This window comes from Moschus berezovskii, chromosome 2, assembly GCF_049115385.1.
Source record: "Moschus berezovskii isolate FMDL1 chromosome 2, NW_MosBer_1.0, whole genome shotgun sequence".
Classification (NCBI taxonomy): Eukaryota; Metazoa; Chordata; class Mammalia; order Artiodactyla; family Moschidae; genus Moschus; species Moschus berezovskii.
Window position 1 is genome coordinate 83,988,937 of NC_142461.1, and position 12,308 is coordinate 84,001,244.

General features: G+C 35.8%; 1 protein-coding gene across 2 annotated transcripts in view; it reads left to right on the forward strand.

Annotated features, from left to right (window-relative positions):
• The window catches only part of KYNU (kynureninase), a 118,656-nt gene that overhangs the window by 30,342 nt on the left and 76,006 nt on the right, over positions 1–12,308 (forward strand). For both annotated transcript variants that reach the window (XM_055397943.2, XM_088829176.1), the window contains exon 4: positions 4,919–5,001. In XM_055397943.2, coding sequence (XP_055253918.1) covers positions 4,919–5,001 — 83 coding nt within the window. The remainder of the gene's footprint in view (positions 1–4,918; positions 5,002–12,308) is intronic.

Consider the following 12,308-nt stretch of genomic DNA (forward strand, 5'->3'; position numbering starts at 1 on the left):
GGCACACTTAGAAATATTTTAGGACTCAATTGATTTCTTCTAAAACTTCAAGTGATTCAATAAAGACTATGAAAATAAAATGCTTACCTCTGTATTTTTTAAATGCCTATTAGTATTTTCCAAATTCATTTTCAACTGTATATGATTTCTAAACTAGGTTAATAACACTTTATTTGGAGAATAAATTATTTGTTTGATGAAATGATAATATGTAGATTATTTTAATTTTCTGAAATAGAAAACTTTTAGTGTAATTTCGCTCTTTGATATATAATAATTAGTTATCAGCAAGAAGATAAAGCAACAATAAGAAGCAACAATATCATATGCTTGTTCATTGTGGGTCTGCTAAGATGGATAGGCAATAAACTTAATTTAGGGGAACATTTAAAATTGAATATTCACTAATGACCCAGATCAATTAAAGGAGAATAACATGAGTTAGTAATCATAGTGGTAAAATTCAGCTATGTGAGTCCTGAAGAGCAGATTGTAAATTGAAAGATGTATGTTGTATCCCTAGGTAGTAATCACTATATTATTTGTCTTCTGGGTTATCCTATTTGCTAGACACATAAATGTCTTTCTTTTTCATAGGAGCAAAAAGTTGCCACAGTTGTGTCTTTATAGGGATTCTTATAAAAACTGAGACATTTTAGGTAGAATTACTTAAAAAGAAAAATAGCACGCTGAATTACACAGTAGGAACAAACTGCCTGGCTTGCAGTGACTTAGCTTACATGGTAATATGTGTGCAGAAAGGGCGCTGGTGAAGCACACGGAAGACGTGTGCTTCTGCAGACCTGCAGTCTCATTCAAGTTAAGGGTTTCTTTCTTTAAAAAATATAAAGGTATATTGTAGAGGAGGAAAGACTTGCCCCCTACTCTCATAGGTCCATTACTAGGTCTAGGAAATAAAGTAATAGGCAGATTAACAGAAGAAAAGGCATAAAATTTTATTACTTTTCAATATTACATGCATGAGGGCACCACAGGTAAAAAAAAAAAGAAATGATCATCCAAAAAAAGCAACGAGATTTGAAAGCTTATATATTGTCTTAATAGGGGCTAAGGAGGAGCTATATGGGTCACTTTGAGAAAAGTAAATGATTTTTAGGAAGGATGAATAGGCTGTTAGAAGAATAGATGGGAAGTGTGGTAGTTTGTGACAAAGTCTATCTGGCTGTGGTGCTGACTTCGTCTCCTCTCTTGTGACCTGAGTCAATCTTCCCTTGTTGATGAAACTTCTGAAGAGGGAATTAATGACAATTGAGTTCTTTTGGAAGATCTGTCTTCAGGCAGATAAGGGGAGTTCAGAGATATCCTCCCCTTGCATTTGCTCTTTTTCAAGTACCTCCAGCACAAGATAATCCTTATGCCCAAGCAGCAAGTTTTAGTGTGACATATTCTGACTCCAGTATGATAAGAAAGTACATGGTATGACATGTTACATAGCTTTTCCTGACATCTCTGTTGGCTAATCATCAACTGGGTCACAGAAAAATGTTGTGATATCATTAAGGGAGACTCTGTGAAGTCTTATTTATTTGCGTAGTGGGGGGAGCTTTTAAAAGCAGGCGCACTTTTCATTCTGTAGGATGGTTAAAGCGCAGTCCTATTTCAAAGAGGATCCACATTTCTATTAACTTCCTAATTAGATTTTATATCCTGAAATCTAATTTCATGAGCAAATACTGCTCTGCAGACATCTCAGCCGACTCACAGCAATGATTGATGCAATGTTAGTGAGTGAACTCTTTGCTATGCTCTCTTTTCCTTCACAGAATTAGTAAAAGAAGATTGCACCTACACTGCAACTATTTTAAGCAGTTTAGAATGAAAACAACATAAGCTTTCTCTCAAATTGAATATGCATGTTTATAACTGCACTGTGATCCACATCAGCTCTCTCTAATGACAGGCCACTTTGAGTTTATTTGAGTAACACTTCCCAAATACATTTCACTACCCTAGGCTAGTAGACTGGCACAATGAAGAAGTTGATTCTGTGTGTGATATCTTAAAGGAAGGGAGATGCCAAAAGCATTGCAGGAAGAAACGGATCCTTAAAGATTATTACCATGGTGTCTACCAGGGTGAGAAGTAGGTGGCATAACATTCTGAGATATAAATTCTCTGAGGCAGAACATAGAATTTTACTGCCTAAATGCAATAAGATGTATTGTGCTATCAGCAAGGCCATGAGTTCTATGTGATTAAAATAAAAAGGATCCAAGTATCTGCCTTTAACTACTATTTAATAAAGATTTTTGTCTTTAGCATTTATATTGGAAGTCAAGAAAGAGGCAAGCTGCAGGCTATCTAACAATAATATGAATAATACCCACTAACAATTGTCCTCTTCCTCCTTAGTTCTTATGGTCTGTTTATTCTCAAAGTCTTCTTCCCTCATCTCACTTTATATAGTAACTGAAGTGTTAGTTTAAAAACTGTTTTACACCGCATGCTGATGTGTGTTAGTGGGCAGTGTTAGTTGCTCAGTCGTGTCTGACTCCTTGCAACCCCATGGACTGTACCCCGGTGCCAGGCTCCTCTGTCCATGGAATTCTCCAGGCATACTGGAGTGTGTGCCATTTCCATCTCCAAGGGATGGATCTCCAACCCAGGGATTGAACTCTGGTCTCCTGGGTCTCCCGCATTGCTGTAAGATACCATCTGAGCTACCAGGGAAGCCCTCACATGCTGATGAAGTGAGTTTTAACATTAGATTTGCATTAGGAAAGACAACTCAAAAAAGGAGTACCATGTACCAAGATCTTTCACATGGTATCTTATTTATTTTTCATAGAAATCCTTTAAGGTACATATTATAACCCATTTACTTTTATAAAAGTGGGAAATTAGGTACTATAAGCATCTAATAAATGTAGCCTCGTACGTAGTATTGACCTAGAACTAGCTCATCCCAGGTGATGGAGTCAATTGTTAAACATTCAGGATCTTCACTGATGGGGGTATTCACACCACAGAAATCAGCAAGGGCTCCTCTCCAGTTTCCCCACTGCTCTGTAAGGGGGAAAAATCCCTTTGGCCTTCTGAGGTTTTAACTGATAGCCTTGTAATAAAAGAGAGGTTAACAAAATAAAAAAAGAATTTTGCTTATTAACACAATTTATTAACATGAATACCTAAAGGATACATAGGGAATATTCAGGGAAAAATGAATAACTCCTGAAGGCGGCTGAGAATTCAAGCTTAGATCTCATTTAATAGCTAAAGAGGAAGAAGGATGCAGGCCTCTTAGGGGATAGTTAAGGACTTCTATGAAAGATGGATGGATCCCTGAAGAATAGATAGGAGGAATAGTCTGAAGTTTATCCGGAGGGTGGTGTTGCTTGTAGTCTCTCCTTGCTAAGAGACTTCCCAGGTAGCTCAGATGGTAATGTGTCTGCCTGCAGTGCAGGAGACCTGGGTTTGATCCCTGAGTTGGGAAGATTCCCTGGAGAAGGAAATGGCAACCCACCCAGCTATTCTTACCTGACGTAGTCCAGGGACAGAGGAGCCTGGTGGGCTACAGTGGACACAACTGAGCAACTACAATGCACACACTCTGCTAAGAGTCAATCTTCTTTAGTTGATGAAACTCCTGGGAAGATTTATGATAACTGAGCTTCTTTCGAAGGATCTACCTTTAGGCAGATAGCAAAGTTCAGAGAAAGTTTCTCCTTAGATTTTCTGTTTCTTCAAGTGCCTATAGCACAATATGATGAATGTGCCACAGTGATGTTTTAGGATGGCGTATTCTGCTACCCTTCACCTCTGAGAGAAGGTTTCCCAGCTCACCACTACCAGCTTATTTAATTCCAGAATGTGTATTCATCACAGTTAACACTATACATAAAGCACATGCTTATTCCTTTCTTCCAAGTTTACATAGTCTTTGGATTCCAAAACAATTAAGAACAGTCTATTCCAGAGCTTTCTAATATACAAGTTTGTAACAGCACACAAAGTCACTCTCTTCTTTATTTCTTCTCCTATTTTTCAAATGTATTTGCCTTCCTCATTTGATAGAAATGACTTGAGAGTTGACATTATCTTATGTATTTAGCACTTTTTACATTATGCCTACTGAGATACTTACTAGATTAACAAAATTGAGCTAGAATTTTCTAGAAAATACGGGATTCCCACGTAGCTCAGTGTGGTAAAGAATTCACCTGCCAATTCAGGGAACACAGGAGTGATCCCTGGGTCGGAAAGATCCCCTGTAGGAGGAGATGGCAATCCACTCCAGTATCCTTGCTGGGATAATCCCATGGATAGAGGAGCCTGGTTGGCTACTGTCCATAGAGTCACAAAGAATGAGACAGGACTGAGCACACATGCAGGTGAAGATATAGTATCGTCTCTGATTATTGCCAAGTTTCGCTATTAACTTAAAATGTCATCATGAGTATAGTCACATCTTATATACTTCTATTTAACTCACAGATTATAATTGAATTTTAAAATGTGATTAATAATCACTTTAATTCTAGCCTCAAGTAGTAGTAAAATGTTGTAGTATAGATATAATTATATGCAATGGTATACGTGTAAGATATTCAAATAGCCTTAAAATTTTCAAAAGAGAAAAAATAATATCTTAGATGCCAAAATAGGGAAAGATAATTAAATATTATATGGTCAACACTCCCTATACTTCCCATCAAAAAGGAAAACAAAGAAAAATTTTTAAATTGCAAGTTAAAAAGCAGAGTTCTCAAATATTACTTTTGGTTTTTTAAAAAGCATGCTTTTTATTAAAACATTACAAAGACTCACTTAGAAATGTTCAGTCACTAATGTTGATATTTGAAAATTACACACACAGTCACACAGACACACAGAGATACATACTATACACACAGATGCACACCAAAACTAAGATTGTTATATCCCTTTTCAATTTCAGGGGAGCCTATGGTCACGATGTAGGGAAACGTCCTTGGATTACAGGAGATGAGACTATTTCAGGACTTATGACTGACATTGTGGGTAAGTACAAAGTGACTTTTTTCTAAAAAACTCATAAAGACATAATCATTTGGTTATACACATAGGTTATAAGATAAATATTTTATTGAAGAACATCCTGATTTTTCATTTTAATCTATAATACTAAAGAGTAAATGTGCTTTTAACTGAGACTCGATTGCTAATGTTGTTTTTTTCCCTTATATATGCTAAGGCTATTATTTACTCATCAATGAAAAACGTCTGCACTTATAATTAAGGAAATTTTATAGAAATCAACTTCAATTAGTTTCCTAAGAGTTTATTATATGGTAAAATAAACATTAACCTTCACATGCTAAAGGCCTAAAACACCAATATGTTTAGGTTCATTTCAACTTAATCTGTGGTGATCTTTTAAAATTACGTTGAGTGCTGTTGAAAATAATATCATTGATGCTGTATTTTCAGTCTATGATGTATTTCCTAAAGTGAATTCTATATACTGTTGGTAAAGCTATTCAATATAGTTTTAAATGGAAAATGTGTTATCATATTGAAAAAAGTTATTTGTTTAATCGAGTAGATTATTCAGCATTGCTTAAATTCTTATATGAAATTTAAGGCATTAAACTATATATATATATATACTTGTATGTCTGTTTCAGTTCAGTTCAGTTCAGTTGCTCAGTCGTGTCCGACTCTTTGGGACCCCATGATTCGCAGCATATATACATATACACACACATATCTATCCCATAGTATCTCCTACATAAAGCCACTTCTTTAAGATCAGAAAATATAACAATCTTCCCTAAAATATACAAATAACCACAGAGAATTAAACAAAGTGAGGAGACAGAGGAATATTTCCCAAACAAAGAACAGCAGGAAACTGCAAAGAACTAAGTGAAGTGTTGATAACTAATCTAATCTACTCAATAAAAAATGCAAAGTAATTATTATAAAGATGCTCAATTAATTCAGGAGAATGGGTGAAAATAATGAAGAGTTAAACAAAGAGTTAGAAAATATAAAGAACCAAACAGAGCCAAAGGAAACAACTGAAATAAACTAGAAGGAATCAACAATAGAGCAGATGATACAGAGTAATGTATTCCTGAACTGGAAAACAGAGTAGTAAAAATTACTCCAGCTGGCTCAGAGGTTAAAGTGTCTGCCTGCAATGCGGGAGACCTGGGTTCGATCCCTGGGTCTGGAAGACCCCCTGGAGAAGGAAATGGCAACCCACTCCAGTATTATTGCCTGGAGAATCCCATGGACAGAGGAGCCTGGTGGGCTACAGTCCACGGGGTCACAAAGAGTCGGACACGACTGAGCGACTTCACTGTCACTAAACAGAAAAACAGAATAAAGAATTGAAAAACAGGGACAGTTTAAGAGATATCTGGTACAATATCCAACCTACTAACATTCACATTATAAGGGTTCCAGAGGGAGAAGAAAGGGGCAGAGAAGTTATTACAAGTGATGATTCCTGAAAACCTCCCTAACCTGTGAAAGGAAACAGACATCCAGGTCCAGGAATCACAGAGGGTCCCAAATAAGATCAGCCCCCGGAGGTCCACACCGAAACACATTTGTAATTAAAATGTCAACAAAATAAAGAGAAAATCTTAAAAAAGCAGCAAGGGAAAAGCAATTTATTATACATAAGAGAACTCCCTCCCCCCCAAAAAAAAAACAGTAGCTGACTTTCCAGCAGAAACTCTGCAGGCCAGAAGGGAGTGGCATGATATATTTAAAGTGGTGAAAATAAAAAAGCCTAAAATCAAGAATACTCTGCTTGGCATGACTATCATTCAAATTTGAAAGAAAGCGAAGGAATTTCATAAATAAGCAAATGCTAGAAGAATTCAGCACCACTAAATATGCTTTACAGGAAATGTTAATGAGACTTCTGTAGGTGGGAAGAAAAGGCCACAAGTAGAAATACAAAAATTATAAAAGGAAAAATGTCACTTTTTTAAATGTCCTATACACAGCATTCATTTGTTCTGTAATGATTCACATTTTAAATAGTGCTTTCTGACAACATGCCAGTTGGCTCTTCTTTAATAGGATAATAAGAATAGCAGTTCACATTCAAGGTGGCGGTATCACCAGACCACATGAGAAGGGTAAGCAGAGACCCTCTGGGCATGTTGCGGGCATGTTGTCTAGGGCAGAGTATTTCTAAAGGAAGGAAACAACAGAGATTGGGAGAAAGAACACCCTTGTATTTGCAGAAGTCATTACTCTTTCTAAGTAGTGGTCATATTACCCTTGCTGGTAACCCCATGTAGGGAGAAGAGGCAGAAAGGAGCATATCTTGCTTTAGATGCTTGGTTGGGGTGTTGCCTGCAAGAAGGAAGTTTACGGACACATTTGACAAGACACTATTACCCACATCTATCAGGTGAAGCTTCCTCAATCCTCAGCCACCATTCACACCCTCTGTACTGACAGCAAGACAGGACAGAAACCTTTAGCTTTCATTCTGTGTTTAGCAAGGAGAGATTAAAAATTATCATAGTCAAAATAATTTATGTTAATATAGTTTGTAAACAGACCACAAATAATTTAGGAACACTACATTTCTAACTTCTTATGTATATCTGGGACTCATCCCAGAATAAGGACTGTCTTCTGCCCCAAATAGACCCCCAAAAATAGATCCGCAAGAAATGATTTTTACATTTTCAGTTCAGTTCAGTCGTTCAGTCGTGTCCAACTCTTTGGGACCTCATGGACTGTAGCACGCCAGCCTTCCCTGTCCATCACCAACTCTCAGAGTTTACTCAAACTCATGTCCATTGAGTTGGTGATGCCATCCAACCTTCTCATCCTCTGTCGTCGCCTTTTCCTCCCACCATCAATCTTTCCCAACATCAGGGTCTTTTCAAATGATTCAGCTCTTCGTGTAAGGTGGTCAAAATATTGGAGCTTCAGCTTCAACATCAGTCCTTCCAATGAATATTCAGGATTGGTTTCCTTTAGGATGTACTGGTTGGATCTCCCTGCAGTCCAAGGGACTCTCAAGAGTCTTCTCCAACACCACAGTTCAAAAGCATAAATTCGTGAGGGCTCAGCTTTCTTTAAAGCTGCCTAAAGTTTCTGGCTTCCCAGAAAGCCTCAACACGATAGAGAACCAGATGATTCTAGATGGCTCAGTCTGGGCTGCAGAGCCACCACCCAAGTTTAAATATTCAGTTGACTATGAATTAAAAGTGATAATACCTGAAAACCTCCCTAACTTGGAAAAGGAAACAGACAGACATCCAGGTCTATATATCAACTGGGTTAAGCATGAATGAGCATGGAACACACTCATGCTTACTATAGGCCAAACTGCTAGACTTTTAAGAAAAATAAGTTCTTAGTTTAAGAACTATGTGAATATGTAACCTTTTCTATTCAAAAGTTAAAATAAATAAATAAATAAGCACCTAGATAGAAAGGTTGCAAGCAAAAGCAAGCTCTGTTTGCTGCTATTTTTGAGTAATCACTACACTGTACACATTTCTACCTCTTTTATGTGGTTATATTACAGGATCAGAATATCAGTTTCTAGTTTAAAATAAGAGGTTAAGTACAAACTGAAATGCTCCCTTCTGTTCCAAACACAGAAAAATAGAAAAAAAAAATTAGATTAACAAACATATAGCAACACTTAAAAATTAAAAAAAAAATCTCTATTGATCAGAAATACAGCATTTGCTAAAGAAAGAAGCACTTGGAAGCTGGAAGCACAGTATTTGAGGAGTAGTGCATGGAGCCAGCATGAGTATGTAGGGTCTGAGTGCAGGACTCGCACAAGAAGCCCCATGTTTAATCCACAGAGCTCTGGATGCCTGGGGTTCAAACCCAAAGTCACGACATTTTAACCAGGAAGGGTAAAAGTGAAAGCATAACATCTCCTTCCAAACCAGTCAGGATCTTGGGAGCACAGAGCACTTGGTCTGACTGCCAGCATAATCCCGAGGATATGTATACCTACATGTATAGTGTTATGGAGAAAATTCTCACCTGAACAACCCTGGATTGCATTTATAAGTGTGTTGCCTAGTTGTCTGATAATGCTTTTAATCTGTGTTCATTTCTTAGAAGCCAATTATATTCATTCAAATGCCTAACATGTAAATCAAAAAAAAAAAAACACTCAAAAAATCCTGCACTAGTTTGATCTGTTTTCCTTAGATGTGGACTGTTTTTTCTTTGCTAAATTTGCTTTCAGAACATAAATTGCATTCTAATTCTATTATTTTGTGATTAATATTTATCATGCTCTAAAGAGGAGTTAGGATGTTAGGCCAGAGAAGTAGTAAGGCAATTATTTAGTCAGATTTATAAAACCCACAAAACTTACAAAAAGATATCTTTTCACTATTTAAAAGTTTATAGTTCCACTGCAACTTACTAAATGTGCATGTGTTTTTTTCCCAGCAAATATGTATATGTCATAATGATCAATGAAATTTCAAACCAGCCCACCTCTCATTATTGTTAATAAGATTATTTAAAAAAGAATAAATATTCAGATTACTTAGATAAAAGTAACAAAATTGAACTTATTAAAAATGTTTTAAACAATATTTATCATTTCTAGCTTTAAGGATTTTTGTGTCTTTGAAATACCACACAAAGGCATGTGACATGTTGTGGTTTTGTCCTTGAATGTTGTATTAATTAAATTAAGTCATCTAATCCTAATTATATAGTATATAAAATAACAATTATCTTTTGAAATGAGCAAAGTCACGTTTGTATATGTGGAACTCAGTAAACAGTATATGTACTATTTATTTTATATATATATTTCTCAAAGTTTCAAGCCTTAATATGACAAACGAATTGTCATATTTAACTGGAAATATTATCAGTGCATCATTAAATCTAAAATAGCTTCTTTATTTTAATGATTATTTTCTTAAATGTCTATTTTGTTCTCTACAATGTATGTTTTATCAGAAGAAATAATTCTACAATTTTTTTTGTTATTGTTGACAGTATCTGCAAAAGAGGACAAGAACACTATTTTAAAAGCTTGTTTTTTAAATTTTTTTTCAGTAGCTAATACCTGTCCCCCAATTTATTTACTTTTAAAATTGTATGCATTAGTCAAATAAATGGTTCTTAATTTAAGTTTAAAAATGAATGAGTTTACTTTGTTTGCTTTAGTAGGAACTGATTCTTTTATAAGGTATTTGTGTATGTGTTCATGTCTGTCTTTTTTGCTGAAAATCCCAGGTTTCCTTTTTGCCTTGGTTACTAGTAAGTTCTGAGAAAATCTGGTAGAGTGAAGTAGCAAAAACATTTAATAGCTTCTAATTTGTTTCTCATCAGCATATACTGTACTTTGTGGCAATTTTTAAAAATCATTCTTTCTCACCTTAAAAGCAAGAAACCTAATATCCTCTTTGGAGGTAGATACTGTATAAATAAAAAAAATTTAATTATATGGTAACTACAGAAGACAGGAGCAGAAGTCAAATTGATTTTTGCTACTTGTGGGCTGTCTAAATGAGTCTGGAGCAAACAAACAAGCTGTAATTTTTGGACTACGATTGAATCTTCCAGGTAATTAAAACCACAGCCTTTATTTTGTCATAATACTTCTGAAAAAGAAGGAACAGGAGGATAATGAAAATTATTATGTGTACAAATTGATAGAGTGAATAGAGAGGAGAAAGAGGTAATGAGCAACCCTATTTACTCTACATAGAGAAAATAATTTCCATTTCATATGAGATGAAAAACTTTTAATAAAACATTTATATATATTATCAAACATTATATCCATTTCTTTCACTTTTCATATATATAAAAACAAATGAAGCTTATCACATACATGTTACATGCCTTTTTATAGTATTTCAAAGACACAGAAGTCTCTAAAGGTAGAACTGCAAAACATGGAATAACTTTCCCTTATAATTAATGTCACATTATCAGGGTGCTAGAAATAGAATTGCTGAGGAATATTATTAATATTATTATTAAGCCTAATTCTCCCTGGGTACATAAACATTATAGAGGGCTAGATACATTCATTTTGGCTTATAAAACTATTGTAATATGAACATAAATTTGCTTTATGAAACTTGAGGTTGACCCTCAGAGAGGTAATATCCCTGGGAGCTCTCTCCAGATAGCCATGAATCATCAAGCACACTCAAGACACCTCTAAGGACCACAGGAACTTGCTACTTGTAAAATAGAGTGGAAAGTTCTCAGATTTAGCTTAACTACAAACCTTAGAACAAAACAATAATATTTGCATCTGCTTAATAAAATATACAGAACTTGGCATGGCAGTTATGAGAACCCTTTTATCAAACACTAAGCAACTAGGGACCCTGTCATTCTTACTTCGCAAAACATTTGAAATTAAATGAGGATGAGAAAGGTGCAGAAGGATATTAGTAATGAACATGGGCTTCCTATATTTGATGTACAGGGAGCAGATAACCTAGACAACACTTCCAAATGTTATCTTGAACAAAAATGTTATTTATTTATTTTTCTGAGAGAGAAAGATTTTTGTCTCCTACTTCCTATCTGTGAGAATTTTAAGCAAGTTAGTTCATCTGCTTGTACATTAGTTTCCTCATTTATAAATGTGGAAAATAAAGTAGATAACTTATTGGATTACTGTGAAGATAATATAAGTCACACTAGAAGTGTTTGCACATAATAAGGGCTCAATAAACATTAATGTGTTAGGCGTGGATATAAGAAGGTAATGCTTGTATATAAGTTTCACCTTCTGGTAAAGCAAAAAATTGTGTTCAATAAATAAGCAGTTCTTACTCTTCAAAGGACAACCCTGTTTCACACACATCTCAGATAAAATAATTCAAATTTTTACACTTACTGCAGTGAGTTGTAGGTGGTAGGCTGCAGTCCGTGGAGTCGCTAAGGGTCGGACACGACTGAACGACTTCACTTTCACTTTTCACTTTCACACATTGGAGAAGGAAAGGGCAACCCACTCCAGTGTTCTTGCCTGGAAAATCCCAGGGACGGGAGCCTGGTGGGCTTCCGTCTGTGGGGTCACACAGAGTCGGACACAACTGAAGTGACTTAGCAGCAGCAGTGAGTTGTACATGATCTTCTAAAGTAAAGTTAAAATGAAAGTTGCTCAGTTGTATCCAACTCTTTGTGACCCAATGGACTATACAATCCATGGAATTCTCTAGGCCAGAATACTGAAGTGGATAGCCTTTCCCTTCTCCAGGGAATCTTTCCTATCCAGGGATAGAACCCAAGTCTTTTGCATTGCAGGCAGATTCTTTACCAGCTAAGCCACAAGGGAAGCCAAAGCATACTGGAGAGGGTAGCCTATT